At 30.3% G+C, this 26,899-nt stretch overlaps 4 protein-coding genes across 9 annotated transcripts in view; 1 reads left to right on the top strand and 3 right to left on the bottom strand.

The window, feature by feature from the left end:
* Window positions 1–8,421, top strand: part of LOC105152685 (hypothetical protein) — a 38,566-nt gene extending 30,145 nt beyond the window's left edge. For all 6 annotated transcript variants that reach the window (XM_011067092.2, XM_087414824.1, XM_087414823.1 and 3 more), the window contains 4 exons: window positions 224–528; window positions 836–1,229; window positions 2,897–3,012; window positions 3,278–8,421. In XM_011067092.2, the coding sequence (XP_011065394.1) occupies window positions 224–528; window positions 836–1,229; window positions 2,897–3,012; window positions 3,278–5,887 (3,425 nt within the window). In that variant the 3' untranslated portion in view covers window positions 5,888–8,421. The remainder of the gene's footprint in view (window positions 1–223; window positions 529–835; window positions 1,230–2,896; window positions 3,013–3,277) is intronic.
* A 771-nt stretch (window positions 8,422–9,192) lies between these two features.
* On the bottom strand, window positions 9,193–14,928 carry LOC105152689 (royal jelly protein-like protein). Its single transcript, XM_087414633.1, has 6 exons — window positions 12,531–14,928; window positions 11,253–11,428; window positions 10,663–10,884; window positions 10,268–10,439; window positions 9,621–9,847; window positions 9,193–9,486 (listed from the first exon to the last, which is right to left on the bottom strand). Exons 1-6 carry the CDS (start codon window positions 12,721–12,723, stop codon window positions 9,265–9,267), a joined length of 1,212 nt encoding a protein of 403 aa, XP_087270759.1. The 5' UTR covers window positions 12,724–14,928; the 3' UTR covers window positions 9,193–9,264.
* A 226-nt stretch (window positions 14,929–15,154) lies between these two features.
* On the bottom strand, window positions 15,155–20,017 carry LOC105152683 (major royal jelly protein 6-like). The gene is made up of 7 exons (XM_087414632.1): window positions 18,622–20,017; window positions 17,914–18,337; window positions 17,460–17,635; window positions 16,890–17,111; window positions 16,509–16,680; window positions 15,806–16,032; window positions 15,155–15,666 (listed from the first exon to the last, which is right to left on the bottom strand). Exons 2-7 carry the CDS (start codon window positions 18,104–18,106, stop codon window positions 15,478–15,480), a joined length of 1,179 nt encoding a protein of 392 aa, XP_087270758.1. The 5' UTR covers window positions 18,107–18,337; window positions 18,622–20,017; the 3' UTR covers window positions 15,155–15,477.
* A 1,314-nt stretch (window positions 20,018–21,331) lies between these two features.
* LOC105152682 (royal jelly protein-like protein) lies at window positions 21,332–26,854 on the bottom strand. Its single transcript, XM_011067089.2, has 6 exons — window positions 24,738–26,854; window positions 23,302–23,477; window positions 22,716–22,937; window positions 22,332–22,503; window positions 21,658–21,884; window positions 21,332–21,523 (listed from the first exon to the last, which is right to left on the bottom strand). Exons 1-6 carry the CDS (start codon window positions 24,928–24,930, stop codon window positions 21,335–21,337), a joined length of 1,179 nt encoding a protein of 392 aa, XP_011065391.2. The 5' UTR covers window positions 24,931–26,854; the 3' UTR covers window positions 21,332–21,334.
* Between the last annotated feature and the right edge of the window lie 45 nt (window positions 26,855–26,899).

Below are 26,899 nucleotides of genomic sequence, written 5' to 3'. Positions count from 1 at the left end.
TCTAATTTTATCGTCAATATAGAAAACAAATTGTTGTATTGTTAAAACGTGAATTCCAACATCTAATAATAAGCGTTTATTCGTATATACTTTGCACGTATTTACTCGAGACAAGCCTTCGTCTTTTCTACAGCGACACTGGAGAAAGTTTTTATTATCTTGTTCCTAATATATTTAGTTTACCGATAAACGAGAACATATTTAAATAACAACGCCTTTGTAGACGGTAGCGAAACTACAGAGGACCAGCAACTATTGGATAGGGACAGTGGAACGGGAGAATATCCGCCCATGAGCGCAGAACCAGGAGCACAATTAGGATACGGAACATTTTACGATCATGCGAGCGGCTACTATTACGAATATCCTGTGATGTTGGTCGGACCTGCGCCAGTACCTACTCAAGTTGGACCAAATGTTTTAGCGACTGTACCTTGTGGCCCGGTTCCTCTAAGACCGATTGAATGGATTAATCCTGCATTCGTGCCTAAACTTGCCAATCAGCCATATTGCTTAATGGATTATCAGGTAGTTCAAAAATCTTATTTGACATATATTTCCATTAGATGCTCGATTGAAATACTGATATAAAAATCTACAGAAATTTTACAAATATTATAATTGAATAATAAATAGAGTACCTATTTTGGAGTCAATTTAAACAATATTTTGAATTGTGTGTCTATAATATTATTGTTATAATATTGAAATTTTGTAATTGCGTAGGAAAAATTTATTTTATTAATTCCAATCAATTATAACAATTACAACAATTATAAGTATATTGATTATAAGTATATTAATTATTATTTGATTATTATATAATTATTTGTAGACTAATCAAAGTACAGAACCGATCACAATAGTGGAGGAGCAGAACGGCACGATAGTGGCAGCGGAAGCTTCCAACAGTATGTGGAATGAGAGCGGTACTGGTAGCGCTAGCTGCAGTGGCAGCGTAGCCGAGGAGATCGAAGAGCAAGCCGAAGAGGCGGAAAATGCGACTATGGAGCAGCATACCGTGAAAGAGCAGCTTATAGAAGAACAACCGCAGTTGCATCTCGAGGAACAACAACATTTAGAGAACGGCGTGACGACGATCGATCCTTACCTAGATCCATTAATGATGCAAGAGCCAATGCATATGTCGCATATGATACCAGCCATGCCACAGCCATACATATATCCTGGTCACTACATGTTTGGACCTCCCTTGGTCAACGTTAATGGTTAGTTACAAGCTAGATAGATTTAGGATTCGGAGTCGTCCCCCCAGTAATGTACGCGTGCTATATAATATACGGATTGGCAAAATCTGTACTTGCTCTCTGCTACTTGCATGAGCAGATCTACATTCGCGCTCGTAGCCTTCGTTCTGTTCACAGTCGGATGGACGGAACAACGGACAAGTGTATTGATTGCCCACGTTTGCGTTTAAGAGAAAAAGGCGCATTTCGGGGAGGGAGTGCTAGCGCAGTCGATTTGTACAATTTATTAGCAGTCGTATCAGAAAAAATATACAAAAAAATATATTTTTTACTCTTTAGAATCTATAATGTTTGTGAATTATTAGAAATTGAGTCTAATTATATTGTAGTTTTATAAATAGATAATAGAGAAATAGGATTATGAAAATTGTGTGAATCAAGATAAGATTTATATTTGTTTATTCAAAATTGTTCAAAGTGTTTGTTATTTATTAGCAACTTCAAAATATAGTTTTTAAATAATTTTTAATTTTTTTACTGGTTATATTAACTAAAAAACTTTGTTGATGTCTGGATAATTTCCTAGAAAAAAACTCAATTCGATTAAAGATTTGATTTGAGGAAAGAATGATAATGCAGACACATTGTACGCAAATCACTGCATAAACTAACAATAACGTAAATACTAACAGTATGAAATAAAAAAAATTGTAAAAAAATAACGATATGCAATTATTGAGTTATTTATATCTGTGCTAATTGAACGCTCCTTCCTCGTACTGCGCTACACTGGCCGTAGTACGCTTGATTGTACCTATTTCTAATGTTAAACGAGAACAGTGTCGATCGGAAGCGCGGCCAAGGAAAAGGGATATGCCCCGATTCATGACTTCTGTCCCGTCCATCGGCATCATTGCTGTTATATTACTGCCGTGCCTCTACCACATTCAAGGTAAAAGGTAATAATTCGCAAAAAAGGTATCACGCTTTAGACACGATCGTGGAAGTGGGAGCCTTGAGCCCCTCACAGGTTCGCAAAATAGTATCGAGAAATCGTTCAACATTTTTTTCATGTCGAGAGTATCCGACGATTAGTCCAGTGTACATGTAGTTCATTCTTCACGATCGTTCCTAAAGTTCCAACTTTGTACACGCTCGATTTGTCTGTTTGTCGCTCGCGACTAACGACATATGTCACTCGCATAAACATCAATCGATATACTTTTCACAGCTGCTACACGCCGTATTGTCTCATTGTTTTCACATTGCACCAATAATGAAGCATATCTCATGCGAGAGTCCATTGACTCGTGGCTACTGCACGAGAAAATATGTCCCATGGTCGCACCGGCACAATTTAATGTCGGAAATATGTTTTAGCTACGCGAAAGACGTGAGGTGATAGTTTGACAACGACAGCACGTTGTTACATCTCAAATAGAACTTGTTAAAAATAAAATTTACATGTGTTTCGCTTCGATGTATGAGAAGTCAGCAGGCACTGACAAACAGTGAAAAGCTAGGTTCACTTTTCGCGACAATTCCGGCACGTTCTAGTCGTTCTTCTAATCATACAATTGAGAGAATCGTTCATCGGATCGCCAAATGTCGCACTAAAGTATTATTCGTTGACCGGTCTTCGTATCTATCGACAGACCGATAACGCGCGACGATTTCTTTTGTCCAAGGTGTTACCATCCAGGGCGGGCCTTTGATGAGAACCATGGACGTAACAGCTATGACAATGGCGTGCGCCAAACGAAGAAAGAAGAAAAAGAAAAGAAAACAGAGAAGACCTACTTTGGTACGTCGAACTCATATAATATAAGATAAATGCTAGGACACTCTAAAACTTTTTTTGGAAATAATTAACATAAATATACAATTAATTTGTAATAACAGAATATATGTTATTAGTATAACATATATCGTATGAAACATATATCGAAAATGTTATGACTATATATACTAATACTAAAACTATCGTAATTATTTTTGTTGCCAAAAGACATTTTTGATATAAATGCTTGATTAATTTCTAATCATTTCTTTCGATTATATAAATTCAGGGTAACACCGAAGATGAAGAAGAAGGGGAATACAGTTCCGAATGTGATAATGATAATGTATCGTCTTCCCGACTACCTTGGTCAGAATGTCCGACTTCGACCGCGATTACAATGACGTCGGCCGCGAATCGACCGCTTAATCCCGAGTGCCAGGAATTTCAATTGCGGCCAGCCCTACAATCGCGAATCCTCTCTGCTCCTGCTTTGACATCCACCGTCACCACTGTGGCCGAAGAAGTCACGTCATCTGTCAATGACGCACCGGATATGTCATCTTACACTGAGACAGAATCCGCCAGTCGCGAGACCGAGACGTGCGACTCGTCAACCGCTCAAAGTCTAACGAACCAGGAAGAGACGACAATCCATAATTCAGAGCAAATAGTTAGAGAGACATGTTTAACCAAAATTCAGTCGCCGACAGTTGGACACGTGCCCAGAGATAGGAACATAGAAATTAACAGTCAAGTGAATCGTCTAGTCGTGAATGTGGAAGCGATAATAATGAATGAGACTACTGAGATAAGGAGCAATGCTCCGACTAATTATGAAACGCTCTCCAGGACTGATACTTCTTTGGAGAACGATGGCGATTCGACCAGTGCCAATGTGAAGCATGAGTCATTCGAAAATAATAGTAACGACATTAATACGAATACATTGAATAATCGCGTCAGATGCCCTGAAGAAAATTTAGCTAACGGCGATACTAACCACGAACATTTTGCTGACTTAATGGAAAAGGCATCAAAGTCAAGATCGGTGAGTCCTCAAGAAAATGATTCCAATTTAACAACGATAAACGTCAACGAAAAAGAGGAAGTTCAACGATTACGATATTGCAACAGTTCATCCATTACGCGAGCAACGTCACTTGGATTGCCGAGAAAGTACAACAAGAAGGGTCTGAAATTCGTGAGAGAGTCTACGCCTGGGCCGGACTTGGATGAACATCTGGATGTGGAGAGCAAGATACTCGTACAACAATTCGAAGCTATCGAACTGTCGGACGCAGATTGCAAATGCAATATTGTGAACGATAAACTGGGTGAGACGGAGCGGAAGGTGGCGAACGAGGGAGACGCACTGGAGGTACATAACGAGAGCACGATCAAAACGACAAATCAAGATACAATCGAAGGCTCGAACGAGGATTCCGGATTTGAGAGCCAGACTCGGTTATCGAAAAAATATCCAATTACAGCTGCGGTGAAGGAGTGGCTACGTCGAGCGAACTCGCCCGATCTTTTCATAACGTCGGCGTCGACCTCGGAGAGCGAGACAGACGAGGATGATGAAGAAATAGATGCAAAGCCGCCAAAAAACTTGCAAGGCAACCCCATGCCTGCACTATCTGCTAATAGCGGTGTTGACAACGTTACATTGTTGTCGTGCACGGCTAGCTGCGGCGAATTCGCAAAGACCAACAATAATAACATCAACAACAACAACGCCAGGAATGATCAGATGGAAGCTGATTCAACGTCGATCGGCAGAAGAAAAAGGGACGCGAAAGTTGTAAAAAGAAAAACAATGGCAAAGAGAAACGACAAACGAAACAAGAATGTCGATGAGAAAACGCAGAGCCAGTTAGTTTCCTCGTTGGTTTCGTTGAACTTTGTTACTGCCGTGAGATCGAAAGACAAGCCGAAGAATAATGTTGGTGACGTTTGCGAATTTACTCAGGAGGATAGCGTTGCGGGTATGAGGGTTGCTTTAAGTTCTCGGATAAACTCGAAGAGAGTTAACGGAAGACGAATGAAGACATTAAGAAAAATCAGTAAAAATCCTGTTGAGAATATTGATATCAAAATGCGACGTATAGACAATTTAAACGACGGGAAGGATAAAGAAACGATCGAGGACAGTATGGTGAGCGTGCGGACGTTCGAGAAGGGAGAAATTATCGTTTCGCAAGACGGCAGATTGTTACCGACATCCTCGTACGAACCTGTGCCGTTTAATTTTCATGGTAATCCCGTTGCGAAGACCACTGCTTACGTCGACGTGATTAACAAAAACGTGGAGATATGCGAGAAGATCAGCAAGAACAGCAGCGAAAACGACGAAAACGATAGCATAATGATAGGATCCTCGGTCAGCATAGAGGAGCCCGACGTATTGGAGTGCTGGGAAGTAGAAACTGTGGAACCTGTGATAACTCCAAAAAGGATGCTGCAAAGTCCGGGAGTCCTATGCGAAGGCGAGGCGGCGGAGGACGATAACATCGAGGTCGAAAAAGCCATCGTGGAACATGTGCAGAGGTATTACAGACTCGCACGGGATACCGTCAACACGGAGGAAGAGTCAAGCGAATTTAGCACGTCGGTAATTTCGTCGAGAACAGTGCCAAATGATCCGGAGGACAAAACAATCGGGTATTTCCGTGGCGAGGAAATCCCAATCTATATACCGGACAAAAATCAGGACGTTATCATAGCGGATGAGAAGATACCCATCGATGAGGCGTTCGAGGTATACGAAAGCTGTTACAACGGAAAATCACCATTCTTATCATTCGATTCGAAGATGTTCGGGCAAAGATCATTGTATGGTCAGAACGGCGATGGTCCGATACCGTGCAGAGCGGTGTGCTGCAACATACAATAATATCAAGAAGATATACCCATTGCGCAAACTCTTTTTCAAACGAAAAAAAATATATTATTATAACATACCTTATATTATAATAATATATAATCATATAATCGCGTCAAGGCCATTCTTTTTAAAATAGGCCAGGGCGTAGTGCTTTCTCCGGGTATATCACGTATATGTACGTGTAATATGCACCCCTCTCACAATACAAAAGCAAATGTCTTATCTCCATTGGACGGAGATTTAATGAATCGATATTCTTTTGAAAGTTCAGTGACACGCTCAAAGAAAACTACATATTATTTGAAAAGCATCGCGAATCGCGATCCATTTTTGTAAATAGTTTTAAGAGTTCGTTTGTGATGTATAACTTTCTGTGAGAAAACTTTCAAAATTTTATGTGTGGGAGCATGCATTGTAGCAGTCACTCTACGATAGCATTTTACCATTATTATCATTATAAGCATTGCTGTATATCATTATTCGTAATCAAAGAGATTCGTAACGTTTCAGCGTTCAGCTTTTATCTGGACCGAGCTTATATTATTAAGAGGCAATATGTTGTTTTTTTCCAGGTTATCATAGGAAAAAGCGCGAATTTTATTTTGGATGAAATAAATAAAGAAGAGAGAAAGGAGAAGGAAGAAGTATATGGAGAAGTGTAGAGGGCATAGGAGATGCCAGACTGTTGTTTTTATTCTCGCTACGATATCTCGTAATACCACTCAGTCGAAATGACAAGAGCGTTATTTTTAGAATCTATATAAAAGACACGAATGTTAAAAGACTAGGAGTTATTGTTGCACGTAATCACGTTGGATGGCCTTTGCTTAGGAAAGTTTTGACTGCTCGCAATTTTTAACTCGGCATTATTGGAATATCCCGCATGTTCAACTGTGAATCTCCTTTTTCTTTCTCTTAAAGAAAGGGGGAAACTTACCGAGGAGGGCTGACAAAGCAAATCGTTCAATAATACATGCTTTTAAATAGCATTACGTAATATAATCGCGTAGATGTAATATCGCGTTCTCATAGAAGGTACTAGCTGAAAAAAAAACAGATGGACAGCGATAAAACAGTGAGCCATAGCTTTAGTCTGTTATTGAGAAGTATAATGAAGTATATAGAAGAATCTTACGACGGTTACATAACGATCTGCATGTAACGATTGCAGTTCAACGGACGTTTAGAGCAAGCATTACCAAATCTATTTCTCCCGTTTGAATTTCGCTAATTCGCGTGTCGCAGAATTTGAATCTGTAAAAAGATATCATCTTTCGTGTCTTCGAGATCGCTGCAATTTAAGGAAGCGACACTATTAAAGCGACTTTATTAAATTTCCGTATCTCTAAAACTAGATGTAATCGACAAGTTTTTTCGACACCAAATTTGGATTTCACAATGCGAATAGCCGAGTCACGAGGACGATCTCATCTTTAAACGTTCGTCGAGAAATCAGGGAGAAGCGAGGCGGTTTTTTTTCTTTTTTTTTCTTTTTTCCGATAGACGCGTTTTGACCGGAATCGGATGAACGCACTGCAAAGATGCATATGTGTACTTACGCATATACATAAAGAAAAGCTGCACTTGTTACGACATAGCCCACGTTTTAGTTGATTTGTGTCCAGAATAGACTGAAGGTACCTTAGGTTGCATAATTGCGTAGGTCGATTGATAGACATGGTTCACGAGGTCATGTATCCCATATCATAACGCCCATAACATACCTCAGAAGGATGTGTAAATAAAGTCATTTGAGGCATTAGCAGAACGCAAAATGATAATAAATACTGATAATTAATGATAATGATAATAAAGAAGAAAAAGAATGATGTAGCGAGACGATAAGACAATGCTAGTGATACGGTGGGCGAGGGAAGGGAGGAAAGGAAGGATAGGAACGCGAAACCTAATGTCACGCAGCAGCGATATGTAGACACCATTGTTCCTGCAATGTTCTAGTTTCCTTAAGCATACGTATAAATCATTTCCAAGATGATTAGGCGTAGCTCTATGGACGTTCGTTCACACCAAAGTAACATTAAAGAATAAGTACGAATATATATCGTTACATTGAAAAAAAAATGCGCGTTGCATCAATTGTGTGCCTTATTCTGTGGCGGCCGTTTTTGTAACTATTTCAAAGCACTCTCCTTGATAATAGTCAGTAGCGAGATATCAAGGTGTGGTTAAGACTTGTTAAAATTGATGAGAGAAAGAAAGAGTGAGAATGAGAGAGAGAGAGAGAGAGAGAGGAAAACGTGCGGGAAGGCTTGCCCGCAATGATAATCCTTACCAGTGCATGCATAGCCGAACAAGGATTCATATAGATTCCTTTTCACAAAATATTGACCTCCATTCGCCGGATGCGTCCGATTGTATGCCGACTATTCATAAAGACATTAAAGCGTTGCATCTTACACACACGAGTCATGTTACTGTACAATTATATTTTAGTAGAAGTTAACATGTATGAAATAAGTGTACTTGAATTTTGTTGTTTTTGCTTATAAAAATATAAATAAAATTTCAATTTTTAAAATCAACCACCTCTGATATTTAAATTCATGCCCGAGCTTAACTGTTATATAATTTTAACAATTTTTATAATTATTTTGAAAGATAGTAAACTATTGAAATGCTTTTAATTCAAAGCCTACTTTAAAATCTATAATTTAGATTTTAATAATAAATTTCGTTTCTAATTTTTACAATTATATGTAAATTAAATTTTTATTTATTATTTTTAATGTATGCATTTAAAAAAGTATATTTTTTATGCATTCTAGAATTTCTCAAATAAGAATTTCTCAAATACTGTCTGACATTTTTAGACTATAGTGTTGTACTTTTCAACTCTCCACCGATAATATGGAAAATTTTATAAGATTTTTATTGTTGACTTTTTTATTGACATTTTAAGAATAGATAGCAAGGTTCGGTATAGCAGGCCTCCTAAAAAGATTGATAATGTTAAGATGATGTGTGGACATTAATTAGTAATGCTAATATCTAGTTTATTTCGTTATATTTATTTTGATTTGCGTTTATGAGGTAATAGATGAGGAAATAATGTTCTAAATTTATTTTCAGAATTTTTTCAGAATTTAAAATAGTTTATTATTGATACCAATTACAATTTTTGTGTGTATGTTTTCTTTAAATTTTCTAAATTTAAAAGGTCTGCAAATTAATAATCTTTTGCAATATAGAATTATGACAATATGTACATATAGACTGCATATAATATATAATATATATATATATATATATATATATATATATATATATTATAAAATTCTTACACATATGCTGTATGTAAATTTAAATCTTATATCTTTGTATTCATATGGAATATTACATAAAATTACTATGAATAAGTTTGTGTCTTAAAATATATTAAAATCCAAGACATAGAAGTGCTGGTTCATAATTTTCTGTATTTCTGATAAATTCATTTCGAAGTAGCGGAAATTTGTATCACTTAGATTTAATGTATTCAAAGCAAAATGTTGAAATCTATCTGATAAACATGTCATTTGGTTCCAATAACTTGAAACTTTCATCGAACTTATAACTTGAAATTTTTCGTCGTCTTGTGCTAGTTCCACCTTAAAGTTAATATCTTATTTTACAAAGATAAAATCATACTAATAACTATTAAATGTAACAATCGTTTTAATAGAATTCGAAATAAGATCTTAATAATTTGTATGTAAGGACTATCTATATTTAAATATCTTACCGCATTTTTACTGGACTTATTAAGAATGTTCATGCCTAGAATAGACATTGCCTTGTAATCACTATAAAATATTGCATTTTCTGATGATGTAATAACTGCTGTTTGGCTTGATAATTTAGTCACTAGTTTACTTTGTTTATTAGTCTCTTCTTTGTTTGGACATTCTAGTAGTGTCTTTATTTTTATTTTATATATTACTTTTCCCGATATGGGAACATAATAAAGTTCTAAAATATTTAGCAAGAAAAACAAAAAAAAAAGATTATTTAAATGTTACAGCGAAATATGCCGTTACACATTAGATTATACTAGCTTGCGAATTTATATTTTTGAATAACCGTCTAACAAGTATTTAATCATTTTTTTTAATACATTATTTCTATTTTATAATCACCATAGATTTTTACATATTAAATATGAATCAGATTTTTATGCAAATTTAGCTATATACCATGTTACAATTCTGAGAGAAATGACGTCAAAATGAAGCCAAAAATGAATAGCCAATTTTTTCTAAATGCTATGTATACAATAATGTAGATAACATAAAAGTATTAACTTTTAGCTTTAAAATCTGGTTTTTGAATGACTTTTTGCATATCATTACGATTGAAATAACTTTTATTATATTAAAATCGTCTACTTGCCATCATCAAGGGTTGTTATACTGAAGATTCCGCCCTCATAAGTAAAATTTTGATTTGCTACAGAGAAAAAAATATCAGTCGGTTTCATATAATCAGATTCAATTCTGCACATACGCTTTGTAGATGAGTCATACATCACTAAACCGGATCCTTTCGTATCAGTGATAAATACCTGTGTTTTTTAATGTGTATTTAAATGTATATTGAATTATTTAACAAGCAAATACGATATATTGCATATATATTTGTCTACGCAAATATTATTTAGTTATTTGGTTAAGTATATACATATGTAATTAATATACGTAATTTGTAATTAAATATATACAATTAAGTAATATTTGCTCAGACTAATATATATCTATTACTGCGATTAAAAAAGAAGGTCTATTAACAATCATTTTATCCAGAAACTGCTTGCATTCTCCGGGAGCATAAACCAAAGGCGTTATCAATAATCCAGAGCCTGTTTGGTTAGTAGTGAAATCAAGTGGAAGATAAATAGTTTTAACAAGCGTATCATCTTTTAAATCAAAGATCAATAGTTTTGGATTACAGACTTGGTCGTATTGCTCGATTTTGCCATTATCCAGAATAATTAAGTGATTGCATTGAATCTAGGATCAAAGTAAAAATTCTATTTTATATATTGTTATTAACTTGACTATTATATGTATGCAGTATGCCCCAGTTAATACTCATAATCATTGATGAAAAACTCTATTTGTATTTTTAATGTACTATATATTCTGGAAATTGATAAACTTTATAAGAGATGTTAATTATAACAGAATTTTTTGATTCCATATTAGCAGTAGGGATCAACATTAACTTTTTCTCTAATACAGTGTTGATTATTGAAATATTATTATATATAAATAAACTGATTGTTATTTGATATTAATATATTTAACAATAAGATATAAACATGACATATACATATAAAATAAAAAACTTAAACAAATTAAAGGTATCAAATACTTACATCCGTACGGTAAACATTTACAATACCGTCACATATGTTTTTGTTATCATACCAGCTCCAATTTGGATATGGCCGTAAAAGTGGACCACCTAAACCTATTTTATTAGTTACTGTCGTCAAAGAAGCAGGTGAACCAGGGCCATATACATTAGTAATAGTAATGAATAGTCTACCATCTGCAAATATTTTGTTTATAAATCGAATGTTTGCTATTAAAAATTATGTTTATTTCTTTAATTTTACGACACTAGTAACGCTGTACGTTGTATTAATAATATCGAACTAAATGAAATGTATTAATTCCGAATATGCTTATATTATAATTTAATTTTTTTTATGATTATTCTACAGTTAAATACTATAACAATAAATTGTGTGATGTAAGAGGAATATTCATGTTTCTATATAAAATTAAATAGAGCCCAACCGAAATGATATTTTGATTTCCGGTCAAAAACTGAAAACGAATATTCGGTTGTCATTTAATTTTGGCCGAAAATGAAACCGAAATTTAGACAATTCTTACTAAAAAAAAGAGGTAGAGAGAGACAGAGAGAGAGAGAGAGAGAGAGAGAGAGAGAGAGAGAGAGAGAGTCTAAAGGAGTTTTTTCGAGGAATTTTTTCGGCCAGAGTCGAAATCGACATGTTTGGATTAATTTTACAGAGATTGTATGATTTTCAGAAATTATAACAAATTTCTGTACTTTTTAAAAAACAAGATTTTATTAAAATATCTATGATAATATAATAAGACTGCCTTCTTAACTTTTAAAGAAATCATATAGTTACGAGAGAGTAATTACTTAATGTAATCATGGGACAGAGTCCTTGAAATTATTATAAAATCCATATGAAATTTTTATATATAATCCGATAATTACATATGCAACCATGAGAAATCATTATATAATATTAAATAAAATTTTATATTTTACCAACTGATACCTACTCATATGTAGTGAAAAAAATTATTTGTAATTAGAGATGAAATCATATGATCTGTGGGACAATATTTCAACAAACTTAAATTCAATGTTTGTCTTAAGCTCAATGAACGAGTTAATAATTAAAATCGAACAGTTATTTTTTTATCATTCATTTTGGTGCGTTGCAACGTACAGTTTTGATTTACCTACCTAAATTTTTTCTTAATTTTTATTGAAATCAAAATCAAATCAAAATCCTGATTTTAACAAAACCGAGTCCGAAACTAAAATTTCGATTGACTTCTAAAATTAAGTATTACAAATTTTTTAAAATTATCTACTATCAACCTACCATCCGCTTTACTTGCATCTTCGAACACGCACATTAATGGATTGTAAGTGCCGGAATTTATCGCTGCCTGCTTCTGCTCTTGACTTTCCCATTCAAAGTCAGCGTATTTCCATTCATGTATGAAATTTATTTCAACTCCGAAGCTCACAATTGCCATTGACATAATTAGTAGAATAGATGAAGAATATTTCATTTTTAAATAGTAATGTTGTATCGCTCAGGGTAGAACGAAAAAAATGTTGATTGGAATATTGCTTTCTTTATTAATATAGTTATTGTTTTATTCTTGTTGCGATTGATGTGTGAATTATCAGCTAAAACGTTACAACACTTTTTTTCGATGGATTTCAGCTTTAATTAAGCCTTAAATTTATTGATAAGTTACTGTTTTTATTAATATATTATTAATATCTTTATTAATATCTTGATTAACATTTGTAGTAATGTAGTCGTTTTGTTCTTGCTTCGATGTACAACTTTATAGCTAAAAGTTTGGAACACTTTTTTTTCCGATGAATTTCAGAACTCAATCTTGCTTGCAAAGTTGAATATAAATTATTAGGCTCATTCAATTCATAAGTCAGAACGAATCACTCGGTGAGCAGTTTGTATCATGAAATTCATCGAAAAAAAGTGTTACAGTCTTTTAGTTAATGGGTGTACAGTCTTTTAACGTAATCAGGCCAAAAATTTTCTCGAAACGGAATATCTGTCAGAATTTTACAAATATACGTATGTACAACATGATACATATGATGTATGAAACATATGATTTCTTTGTTTTTATTAATATATTATATATAATAATTTTCCGCTTAGATATTTGCTATTGAAATTGATCGTGAAATGCAATAATGATGTATTTGATAATAATTTTTTAAAGATACATATATTTCAACCAGGAAATTCAAATTTGTCTACTATTTATCAGAAATTTTTTCAATACGCGTCTCTTAATAATTTAAAATTGTGACTTTTTGAATCGCAGTAATAAAATGAGATGACTCACCTGTATCGAACGATGCGTAGGTCGCAAATGTGTGTGCAATAACATTTGTTTGTCGTTTATAATATTTTCAATGAATACGTATAAAAGATGTTTTTAGAACATCTAGTTATATAAACTATAACTATAATAATTACAATTTCATTAAAAGTCTTTTGACTCAGGATTATGTTATTATAATAATTATAAATGACTTATGACATTTTTTCGCATGCACGATAATTAACATATATCGTATATAATCGTTACGTATTTAATGGTTAAGGTCATCGGAAAGTATTGATCATTAATAATGCAATATAATAAAATAAACATAATTACTGGAGAGAAAAAAATCCATAAAAACATAATTATTTAATATTTATATATATAGCTGTATATAATTAATAATTGGTCTCTAGAAATCGCAATTAATTTATAATTATAATTAACTATTATTCTAAACATGACCACTATGATATCCAAACCCTTTTCATAATGAATAAGTGAATTGACAAAAAAATTTTTGTTTGTTATATATTTTTGTGTCAACATATTAAAATTACTTTAGATTATAGTATCTATTATCTCCGATGTATAAAGATAGGAATACAACTTATGCCAGTCATAGTGAAAAAATGGCCATCAACCTGGAGGGGATAATGTTGAAACATTGTTGCTCGATCATCCGATACATAATTAACGGTGACAGATAACAAACATGAGAACCGCGAAATAATGACGCAGCGAATGATAATATAATGATTTTATATTATTACAATATAAGATCATTGCTTGTAAGGAACATTATTGAAATATTTTTTATCAGATTCTACACTGAGAAAAAATAATCTAAATTTAAATAAATATTTATTTAAATATGCTAACTAAACATTTATTTACAATAAATAAATACTTAATAAAAAGAAGTGATTGTTAAATCAAATTAATGTTTTTTGTATCAAATAAATATATTTTTATGTTTAATAAATATTTAGTTGGTACTATTCAAATAAATATTTATTATAATTTGGAATATATTTTTCTCAGTGTACTTAAAGACATTGGTATTGATATATTAATGACAATTATAAAGCAAAAGATTAATCATTTTAAAAATAAAAATACAGACAACATTAAAATGATATATTTATATAATTTTTTCATATATTTATTTCTAATTTAAAGGTTTGCATAAATAATCATTTTTATGGACTGATTGTGTTAAAAAGTATTCGGAAATAGAGAAATAAATTTACTTTAAAACTATTTGCGATTTTGATTTATATATACTTATTTATATAAAGTATTACGTATTTATTTCAAAAATAAGCATTACACCCAAAAATTTATTTACAAGAAATGCATTCAAATAATAAAGATTATCTCTGAATCTTTAGAATAATGTCTTCCAAAAAAATAATGTTCCGAATTTTTAAATTCAAACATGAATATTGAATGCATCGTCATAAATATACATAATGTAAAAAAAGAGATATTCAAGGATTTCAATGGAATAGATACGGATAGATATCTCAAATAATAAAGTTGCTACTATTTAATGTGAACTTTTCTTCTTTCATTTAAGAAAAACACCATACAAAACTGAATTGTTGAAGGATCGAAGTCGTTGTATCGATGTGTGGCGAAGATGTCGTGTTTATTAAAGTAATACAAATCTTTTATTGCTAAGCTGATACAAATGAGGAATTTTTATTTCCTAATTGATGACATAATTTATGAGTCCTTCGCAAAAGGATTAGAAAAGTGCGTTCTACTCTCTATCCTTTCTTCCTTTATTTCATTTCTTTTCGTTTTCTGCCTTATATACTCAACTAAAGATATCCTTTACTTATGTTTATGTAAGAGTTCATAACTTTTTATATGAGCACTTTTTTTCAGTGCAAGATACTCATTTTATTTGAAGATTCAGAAGACATCCGAAATCAAGACGTAGAAATGTTAATCTATAATTTTCTTTATTTCTGGTAATTTTATTTCAAAATAACGGAAGTTTGTAACACCTAGATTTAATGTATGCAGAGCGAAATGTTGATATCTATTTGACATACATATCATTCTATTCCAATAACTTGAAACTTTCATCGAACTTATAACTTGAAATTTTTCGTTGTCTTGCGCTATTTCAACCTGAAAATTAATATTTTATTTTACAGAGATAAAGTCATACTAATAACTATTAAATGTAACAATCGTTTTAATAGAATCCGAAATAATATTTTAACAATATGTATGTAAAGACTAATTGTATAATATTTAAATATCTTACTGCGATTTTATTAGATTTCGCACAGATGTTCATGCCTAGAATAGACATTGCCTTGTAATTGCTATAAAATATTGAATTTTTCGTTGATGTAATAACTGCTGTTTGGCTTGATAATTTAGTCACTAGTTTACTTTGTTTATTAGCCTCTTCTTTGTTTGGACATTTTAACAGCGTCTCTATTTTTATCTTATATATTACTTTTCCCGATATAGGAACATAATATAGTTCTAAAATATTTAGCAAGGAAAACAAAAAAAAAAGATTATTTAGATGTTACAGCGAAATATGCCATTGCAGATTATACTAGCCTGCGAATTTACATTTTTTAATAAAGTCTAGCAAATATTTAATAATTTGTTTACATTGATACATTATTTATTTGTTTTTATTGTAATTATCATAATTTTTTTACATATTGAATATGAAGATTTTTATGCAAATTTAGCTGTATATCATGTTACAATTCTGAGAGAAATGACGTCAGAGGCCAAAATGATGATTTTAAGGATTTTCAACACGTTGTAACATTGACGATCAATTTTTTAAAAATATTATTAATACTGCACACACGCATATATATAATGTATATAATGTAAAAATTTCAACGTTTAGCTTTAAAATGTACATTTGGTTTTGTTCTTATATGTCTTTTTGCTATCATTATGCTTAAAATAACATTTATTTTATAAAAGCATATACTTGCCATCATTAACGACTGTTATACTGAAAATTCCGCCTTCATGAGTAAAATTTTGCTTTGCTACAGAGAAAAAAGTATCTACCGGTTTCATGTAATCAGATTCGACTCTGCACATACGCTTTGTAGATGATTCGTACACCACTAAACCTGAACCTTCTGTATCAGTTACAAATACCTATATTTATTTACATGTACATTGAATTATTTAATAAGTAAGATACAATATATTGCATATATATTTGTTTACGCAAATATTATTTAGTTACTCAGTATATACGGTTAAGTATATACATATATGTGTGTATATGTAATTAAATGTGTAATTAAATAATACTTGCGCAAGCTAATATTTATTACTGCGATTAAAAAAGAAGGTATACTAACAATCATTTTATTCAGAAACTGTTTGCATTCTCCGGGAGCATAAACCAAAGGCGTTATCAATAATCCAGAGCCTGTTTGGTTAGTAGCGAAATCAAGTGGAAGATAAATAGTTTTAACAAGTGTATCATCTTTTAAATCAAAGATCAATAATTTTGGATTACAGACTTGGTCGAATTGCCCGATTTTACCATTATCCAGAACGATGATGTGATTGCATTGAATCTAGGATTAAGATAAAAATTCTATTTCATATATTATTATTAACCTGATCATTGTGTATATATGCAGTGTACTACAATTAACACTAATCATTCATGAAAAACTCTATTTGTATTCCTGTACCATATATTCCGTAAATTGGATGTTAATTATAATAGAATTTTTAAAATGATCCCATATTAGCAGTAATGATCCATATTAACACCTTTTCCTTTAATAAAGTGTTGATTATTTAAATGTTATATATAAATAAACTGATAGTTATTTAATATTGATATATTTAAATATAAGATATAAATATGTAACATATAAATTAAAGAATCACTTGAATTAAAGATATTGAATACTTACATTCGTTCGATAAACATTTACAATACCATCACACATACATTTGCTATTGTACCAACTCCAATCTGGATATGGTCGTAAAATTGGACCTCCTGGTCCTATTTTATTAGTTACTGTTGTCAAAGTAGCAGGTGAACCAGAGCCATATACATTAGTAACAGTAACGAATAGTCTACCATCTGTAAATATTTTATTTGAACCTACGTTTTTTTACTAAAAATTATGTTTACTTTTTTAATTTCATGACAGTAGTAATGCTATGCGTTGTGTTGACAATATCAAAGTATGAAATATATTAATCCATAATATGTTTATATTACAATTAAATACTATATTTTTTATGATTACACTACAATTAAATGTTATAACTGTCAATTGCGTGATAAAAGAGAAGTATTCATGTTTCTGTGTAAATTTAACTATTACAATTTTTTCGAATGATCTACCATTAACCTACCATCCGCTTTACTTGCATCTTCGAATAAGCACATTAATGGATTGTAAGAGCCGGATCTTAACGCTTCTTTTTTCTGCTCCTGACTTCGCCATTCAAAGTCAGCATATTTCCATTCATGTATGACATTCACTTCAACTCCGAAGCTCACAATCGCCATTGACAGAATTAATAGAATGAACAAAGGAAATCCCATTTTTAGTAGCTGGTAGCTTATAGGTAGCTTATAGGTAATGTTGTGTAGCTTAGGGCGTAACAAAAAGAGATTTTTTTATTCAAGATACGAATTCGTCTTTGGAGTTTAAACTTTGAATCCCAAGAAAAATATTGCACAGGTGTTCTTTTAATGAAATATTGATTGGAATTTTACTCTCTTTATACAGTTGTCGTTTTATTCTTTCTGCGGTTATTGATGTCCGATCATCAGCTGAAACGTTGCAACGCTTTTTTTCAAGTGGAAAAATTTTTGAACACGCGTGCATTGAGAGAAACTTTTGGTTGAAAATGAATAAACTAGTAAGATTCTATTGATATAATCAATATTAATCACAATTTGGTCATTATAATAGGACATCTGTTTATCTCATTAGAATTTAACAAATTCAACCAGGAAATTTAGATCCGTCCATTTTCAACCAGAAATATTCAGTGCCTTTCTTAGTAATTGAGGTTTTGACTTTTGGATTGTAACAATAAAATAAAATAACTGACCTGTATATCGGTAGACGTGTAAGTTGCAAATGCTAGTGCAATAACTTGTCTGTCAGTTATATTTTTTTCGACAAATATGTATGAAAATGTTTTTTCAAAACACTTGGTTATGTAACCACTGTAATCATAATTACGGCCATTAAAAGTCTTTTGGCGTTACGTATATTGTTACAATATTTATAAATAACTTATGACACGCATTATGTGTGTATGGTTACATGTGCAGGTCTTATCTTATTACTGAAGCCAACTGAAATCGAAAACACAAAAGGAACCATTTTGTCGAAGTATTTGAAAATTTAACTAAATACAGGTCGGAAAATAATTTTGTTAGAAAATAATTATGTCATCATTACATCTAAATAATTACGTAGCAATCTCACACATAATGTGCAATGTTGCAAGGAATTTTGACATTTTAGCAAATAGACAGTTTGCTTGAAAATTTTGATTAGATTGACACTTTTTTATTTATTTATTATTTATTTTTTATTTATAATTGTTTGCAAATTTAGTTTATTCAACAAAGTTTATTTAATTGAATTTAACCATATAGTCTGCTTAACATTGAACATTTTCTTAAGCAGACTATGCTTAAATTCAATTATTTATAATATTCCATATAAATAAATATACAAGATATTCGGTAAAAACCGAGCAACTCCTAAGAATATATAAATAAGAAATTCCTGAGATTATTTTAAGATGAAAATCCTAATACCAAAATGTCGAAACTATAATGTTTTAATAATTATACGCAATTGAAGTTAAAGAATTATGTCACCTAACATTCATGCGTTCAATTGAGGTGCAACACAAAATGCCAATCAAGAATGGACTCTATATGAAAAAATAAATCGAAAAAACGTAAAATAAGTTGTCTTATACGAGATTTTTGAGAAAATTGATTTTAAATATTTACGAGATACATGTACATTCATAACTATGTCTCGATTTAATAAATCGCGCTGTAAACTATGGTATTGCGTCTACTCATGTTTATTACCATACTAAGTAATACATAATAAAAAGAGATACATAATAAAATATGATATTCGCGCACAATTAATATTATTATTTTATAAATTGATAAAAATGTTGTCCATTCTGTGGAACACATAATTCTGCTTTTCCAAGTAGTTTTTATATGAATGTTTCAAAACTTCTTCTAATGTTTTTGTTTATCAATTAAATCACTATCGAGCGAACATTGAAAATTGATTCTTTCGAAAACAAAATCTCATATGAAAAAATGTAATTCTATACATGTCTTTGACTCAATATTTTATGTCTTTTTAATTGTATCATTAGTTTATGAATAGCCTGTACATATAATATATAAATCGGAATCTTGAGTGTTTATTATTATAAATAGATTTAATATATAAATATTTGTTAAAATATAGGAAAATTAAGGCTTCTTCAAAGTAACTCTCTAGCTTCTTATGCTATCATATTTGAATTTTCATTCTCAAAATCTTTTATTATAAAACCGAATTAAATATTAATATATATATATATATATGTATACTAATATTTAATTAAGTATTTATATATGTATATATGTATATATGTATATGTATATATATATATATATATATATATATATATATTTATATATAATAAGTGTTTCAAGGAATCGAATCCATCTTCTTCTACATTTCTGCTAAATCTATTTCAAAATAATGGAAGTTCATTTCATCTAAACTGATGTTTTTTGAGCTATATGTTGAAATTTATTTGATAGGATCGATCTCAATAACGTGATTTTGTCGAAGTTATTGCTTGAAAAATTTTGTTATCTTGCGCTAGTAGCATTAAAATTAATATTTTATTTTATAGCGATAAACTCATACCAACAACTATTAGATGTAACAAACATTAATTAAATTTGAAATCATGTATTATCAATATACATGTAAGAAATAATTGCGTCTGGTTATCTTATCGTGTTTTTGTCAGATTAATCAGAAATTCTTGTTCCCCTAAAATACCTAAGAATCGCCCTTCATAAGAATCGCCACAAAGTATTGAATATCCCGCTGATGTGATCTGCCGTTTGATTTGATAATTTAACTTATGGGTTTAATTTATTAGTTTCTTCTTTATTCGGATAACGTATCGATTGTATTTTCACTTATATATTTCCATTCCCGACAACAGCATAATAAAGTTCTGAAATGATTACAAAATATATATAAAAATATGATAAAATATCATATAGCAATTGCAGCAACAGTTGATGATTATTTGCGGGAAAGATTTCGATGTTTTATAGATTGTGAACGCATACACTCTGAATGATCCAATTAGTTGAATTAAACAACTTTTTGGTTGAAAGATTTGTTGATTAAATTTGAAATATGTTTGAATTAACAGCGTTGGATCCGTGTAACGAAGATGTCGTGTTTATTAGAATAATATAAATTTTTTATTGCCAAGCTGATACAAATGAGGAATTTTTATTTCCTAATCGATTACATAATTTATGAGTTCTTTGCAAAGAAAAGAATTAGAAAAGTGCTAACTACTCTCCATTTCTTTTTTCATTTGTTTTATTTCCTTTTTCATTTTTGTCTTATATACTTAAAGATTTGATTTAATTATGTTTATGTAAGAGTTCCTAACTTTTTATATAAGCACCTTTTTTTAATGCAAGATATTCATTTCGTTTGAAGATTCAGAAGACATCCAAAATCAAGATATACAATTGTTAATTCATCTTTTTTTTTATTTCTGATACATTCATTTCAAAATAGCGGAAGTTTGTATCACCTAGATTTAATGTATGCAAAGCAAAATGTTGATATCTATTTGATATACATGTCATTTGATTCCAATAACTTGAAACTTTCATCGAACTTATAACTTGAAATTTTTCGTCGTCTTGTGCTAGTTCCACCTTAAAGTTAATATCTTATTTTACAAAGATAAAATCATATCAATAACTATTAAATGTAACAATCGTTTTAATAGAATTCGAAATAAGATTTTAATAATTTGTATGTAAGGACTATCTATATTTAAATATCTTACCGCATTTTTACTGGACTTATTAAGAATGTTCATGCCTAGAATAGACATTGCCTTGTAATCACTATAAAATATTGAATTTTCTGATGATGTAATAACTGCTGTTTGGCTTGATAATTTAGTCACTAGTTTATTTTGTTTATTAGTCTCTTCTTTGTTTGGACATTCTAGTAGTGTCTTTATTTTTATCTTATATATTACTTTTCCCGATATGGGAACATAATAAAGTTCTAAAATGCAAGAAAAACAAAAAAAAGATTATTTAAATGTTACAGCGAAATATGCCGTCACAGATTACATTACATTATACTAGCTTGCGAATTTATGTTTTTGAATAACCGTCTAACAAGTATTTAATCATTTTTTTTACGTTAATAGATTATTTCTATTTTATAATCACCATAGTTTTTTACATATTAAATATGAATCAGATTTTTATGCAAATTTAGCTATATATCATGTTACAATTCTGAGAGAAATGACGTCAAAATGAAGCCAAAAATGAATAGCCAAAAATGAATGAATTTTTTCTAAATATTGTTAATGCTATGTATACAATAATGTAGATAATTCGCAGAAAAGTATTAACTTTTAGCTTTAAAATCTCATTTTTGTATGACTTTTTGCACATAATTACATTTGAAATAACTTTTATTATATTAAAAGCGTCTACTTGCCATCATCAAGGATTGTTATACTGAAGATTCCGCCCTCATAAGTAAAATTTTGATTTGCTACAGAGAAAAAAATATCAGTCGGTTTCATATAATCAGATTCAATTCTGCACATACGCTTTGTAGATGAGTCATACATCACTAAACCGGATCCTTTCGTATCAGTGATAAATACCTGTGTTTTTTAAAATTATATTGAATTATTTAACAAGCAAATACAATATATTGCATATACATTTGTCTATGCAAATATTATTTAGTTATTTGATTAAGTATATACATATGTAATTAATATACGTAATATGTAATTGAATATATATAATTAAATAACATTTGCTCAGACTAATATGTATCTATTACTGCGATTAAAAAAGAAGGTGTACTAACAATCATTTTATACAGAAACTGCTTGCATTCTCCGGAAACATAAATCAAAGGCGTTGTCAATAATCCAAAACCTGTTCGGTTAGTTGCAAAATCAAGTGGGAGGTAAATAGTTTTAACAAGCGTATCATCTTTTAAATCAAAAATCACTAGTTTTGGATTACAGACTTGGTCATATTGCCCGATTTTGCCATTATCCAGAATAATTATGTGATTGCAATGAATCTAGGATCAAAGTAAAAATTCTATTTTATATATTGTTATTAACTTGACTATTATATGTATGCAGTATGCCCCAGTTAATACTAATCATTGATGAAAAACTCTATTTGTATTTTTAATGTACTATATATTCTGGAAATTGATAAACTTTATAAGAGATGTTAATTATAACAGAATTTTTTGATTCCATATTAGCAGTAGGGATCAACATTAACTTTTTCTCTAATACAATGTTGATTATTGAAATATTATTATATATAAATAAACTGATTGTTATTTGATATTAATATATTTAACAATAAGATATAAACATGACATATACATGTAAAATAAAAACTTAAACATATTAAAGATATGAAATACTTACATCCGTACGGTAAACATTTACAATACCGTCACATATGTTTTTGTTATCATACCAGCTCCAATTTGGATATGGCCGTAAAAGTGGACCACCTGAACCTATTTTATTAGTTACTGTCGTCAAAGAAGCAGGTGAGCCAGGGCCGTATACATTAGTAATAGTAATGAATAGTCTACCATCTGCAAATATTTTGTTTATAAATCGAATGTTTGCTATTAAAAATTATGTTTATTTCTTTAATTTTACGACAGTAGTAACGCTGTACGTTGTATTAATAATATCGAACTATGAAATGTATTAATTCCGAATATGCTTATATTATAATTTAATTTTTTTTATGATTATTCTACAGTTAAATACTATAACAATAAACTGTGTGATGTAAGAGGAATATTCATGTTTCTATATAAAATTAAATAGAGTCCAACCGAAATGATATTTTGATTTCCGGTCAAAACTGAAAATAATATTCGGTTGTCATTTAATTTTGGCCGAAAATGAAACCGAAATTTAGACAATTCTTACTAAAAAAAAGAGATAGAGAGAGAGACAGAGAGAGAGAGAAAGAGAGAGAGAGAGAGAGAGAGAGAGAGAGAGAGAGAGAGAGAGAGAGAGAGAGTCTAAAGGAGTTTTTTCGAGGAATTTTTTCGGCCAGAGTCGAAATCGACATGTTTGGATTAATTTTACAGAGATTGTATGATTTTCAGAAATTATGACAAATTTCTGTACTTTTTAAAAAACAAGATTTTATTAAAATATCTATGATAATATAATAAGACTGCCTTCTTAACTTTTAAAGAAATCATATAGTTACGAGAGAGTAATTACTTAATGTAATCATGGGACAGAGTCCTTGAAATTATTATAAAATCCATATGAAATTTTTATATATAATCCGATAATTACATATGCAACCATGAGAAATCATTATATAATATTAAATAAAATTTTATAATATTAGATGTTGGAATTAATTCGTAGCGTTTTTTAATGAAAGAATGTTATTTATTTCACATGAGCATTAAAAAATACATTAATGAAAGTACTTCCCATCACTTGTAAAACGCTACGAATTAATTCCAACACCTAATATATTTTACCAACTGACTTCATATGTAGTGAAAAAAATTATTTGTAATTAGAGATGAAATCATTTGATCTGTGGGACAATATTTCAACAAAGTTTGTACTTAAATTCAATGTTTGTCTTAAGCTCAATGAACGAGTTAATAATTAAAATCGAACACTTGTTTTTTGATCATTCATTTTGGTGAGTTGCAACGTACGGTTTACCCACCTAAATTTTTTCTTAATTTTTATCGAAACCAAAATCAAATCAAAATCCTGATTTTAACAAAACCGGACCCGAAACCAAAATTTCAATTGACTTCTAAAATTAAGTATTACACATTTTTTAAAATTATTTACTATCAACCTACCATCCGCTTTACTTGCATCTTCGAACACGCACATTAATGGATTGTAAGTGCCGGAATTTATCGCTGCCTGCTTCTGCTCTTGACTTTCCCATTCAAAGTCAGCGTATTTCCATTCATGTATGAAATTTACTTCAACTCCGAAGCTCACAATTGCCATTGACACAATTAGTAGAATAGATGAAGAATATTTCATTTTAAATAGCTAGCAGCTTACAAATTTTAATGTTATATCGCTCAGGGTAGAACAAAAAGGAATTTTTTATCCAAGATACGAGTTCGTCTTGGAAGTTAGAACTAGAATTCCAAGAAAAATATTGCGCGTCGTTTTAATAAAATATTGATTGGAATATTATTTTCTTTATTAATACAGTTATTGTTTTATTCTTGCTGCGATTATTGATGTGTGAATTATCAGCTAAAACGTAACAACAATTTTTTTCGATGGATTTCAGCTTTCCTTATAGAGCAGGTAAATGTAAATGATTAGATTGATCTAATACATAAATAAAAACCAATTACTCGACAAACATTCGGAAACCTGAGAAAATGTTGTAACCTATTAATTGATGTATGCACTCTTTTGATATATTCGCAACAAAAATATTCTCAGTAAAATATCTGCCAAAATTTCACAAATTCACTTACTTAGCCTACATCTACTAGATTTTTTAAGCCTTAAGCCATAAATGAAATGGACGAATCACAATCAATTATTCTCCTTGCATTCGACTGTAGTTGATCAATTTCTTATAGCTTAAGGCTTAAAACACTTATTGTAAATCCGGACTTAACAGGTTTTCGGAAAAAAACGATCCTGATAAATACAGTTCCTTTATTTTATAATTACTATAAATTTTGTTCGTAACTCTATATGAAAAAAATTTAGTTTTGCAATAAATTGCATTCGTTTGTAAATTGTAATAAATTGCGTTACAAGGGAAATTTTTAAAGATGCGTGTACTGAGAAAAATTTCTGGTTGAAAATGGACGAATCAGTAAGATTCTATATAATCATGTTAATCAAAATTCTGGTCATCATAAGTAAATATATCTGTTTATCTCAATTAAAATTTAATAAATTTAATCAGGAAATTTAGATCCGCGCATTTTCATTCAGAAATTGTTATCTGTGCATTTCTAAATAGTTAAGTTTATTGTAATTTTTGGATTAGAATGATAAAATAATATAACAGACCTGTAGACGCGTACGTTGCAAATGCGAGTACAATAACAATTGTGTGGCAGTTATACTTTTTTTCAACGAATATGTATTAAAATGTTTTCAAAACATGGTTGCAACCTCTAATCATAATTACAGTCATTAAAAGTCTTCCGACTTAACGTTACGTTATTACAATATTTATATATGACTTATGACACATATTACACTTGCATGGTACATATACAAGTCGTACATGTGTGTGTAGCTTATCAATGAAGCCATCAGGAATCTAAAACATGAAACAAACCATTTCGCCGAAATATCTAAAAATTTAGCTAAACACAGGTCTGAAAATAATTTTAGATATTTTTAAAATAATTTTGAAAATTTGTTAGTGCATTTAAATAATTACATAGTAATCTCACGCATAATGAAAATTTGTTAATGCATTTAAATAATTACATAGTAATCTCACGCAATGTTGCAAGAAGTTTCGACAATCTTGCAATCCGACAGTTTGTTTGAAAATTTTAATTTAGATTGCCACTTTTTTATTTATTGATTAATATTTACTATTTGTCTAATTGATTTAAGAATTATAAATTTAAAAAATAGAGTAACACATTTGTTTATTTGAAGAGTATTTGCAATTCATTCTGGCAATTTATATGTGTATAAAATAACACTTGTATTTTGAATACAAGTATTACACTCCAAAATTTAAAGAAAGCATGATGAAATAACAGAACCAATAAACACGCTTAACAAAGTTTATCTCTGAATTTTTAAATAAGTTTCTTTAAACAAATTAAATTTTGAGTTTTCTTGCAATAAGTATAAATACGTCGTTATCATATATACATAAGGAAAAAAGATAAGACTCACGGAAAATTAATTGAACAAGTACAGAAATATCTGAGATTAAAATTATCACTATCTAAAACTTTTCTTCGTTATTTTAAAGAATAAACATTTATTTATTTTATATATGATATATTTG

This window comes from Acromyrmex echinatior, chromosome 16, assembly GCF_024713525.1.
Source record: "Acromyrmex echinatior isolate Ae372 chromosome 16, ASM2471352v2, whole genome shotgun sequence".
Lineage (NCBI taxonomy): Eukaryota > Metazoa > Arthropoda > Insecta > Hymenoptera > Formicidae > Acromyrmex > Acromyrmex echinatior.
Note: the sequence above shows the minus strand (reverse complement) of the source record. Positions and strands in the feature narration are given on the sequence as shown.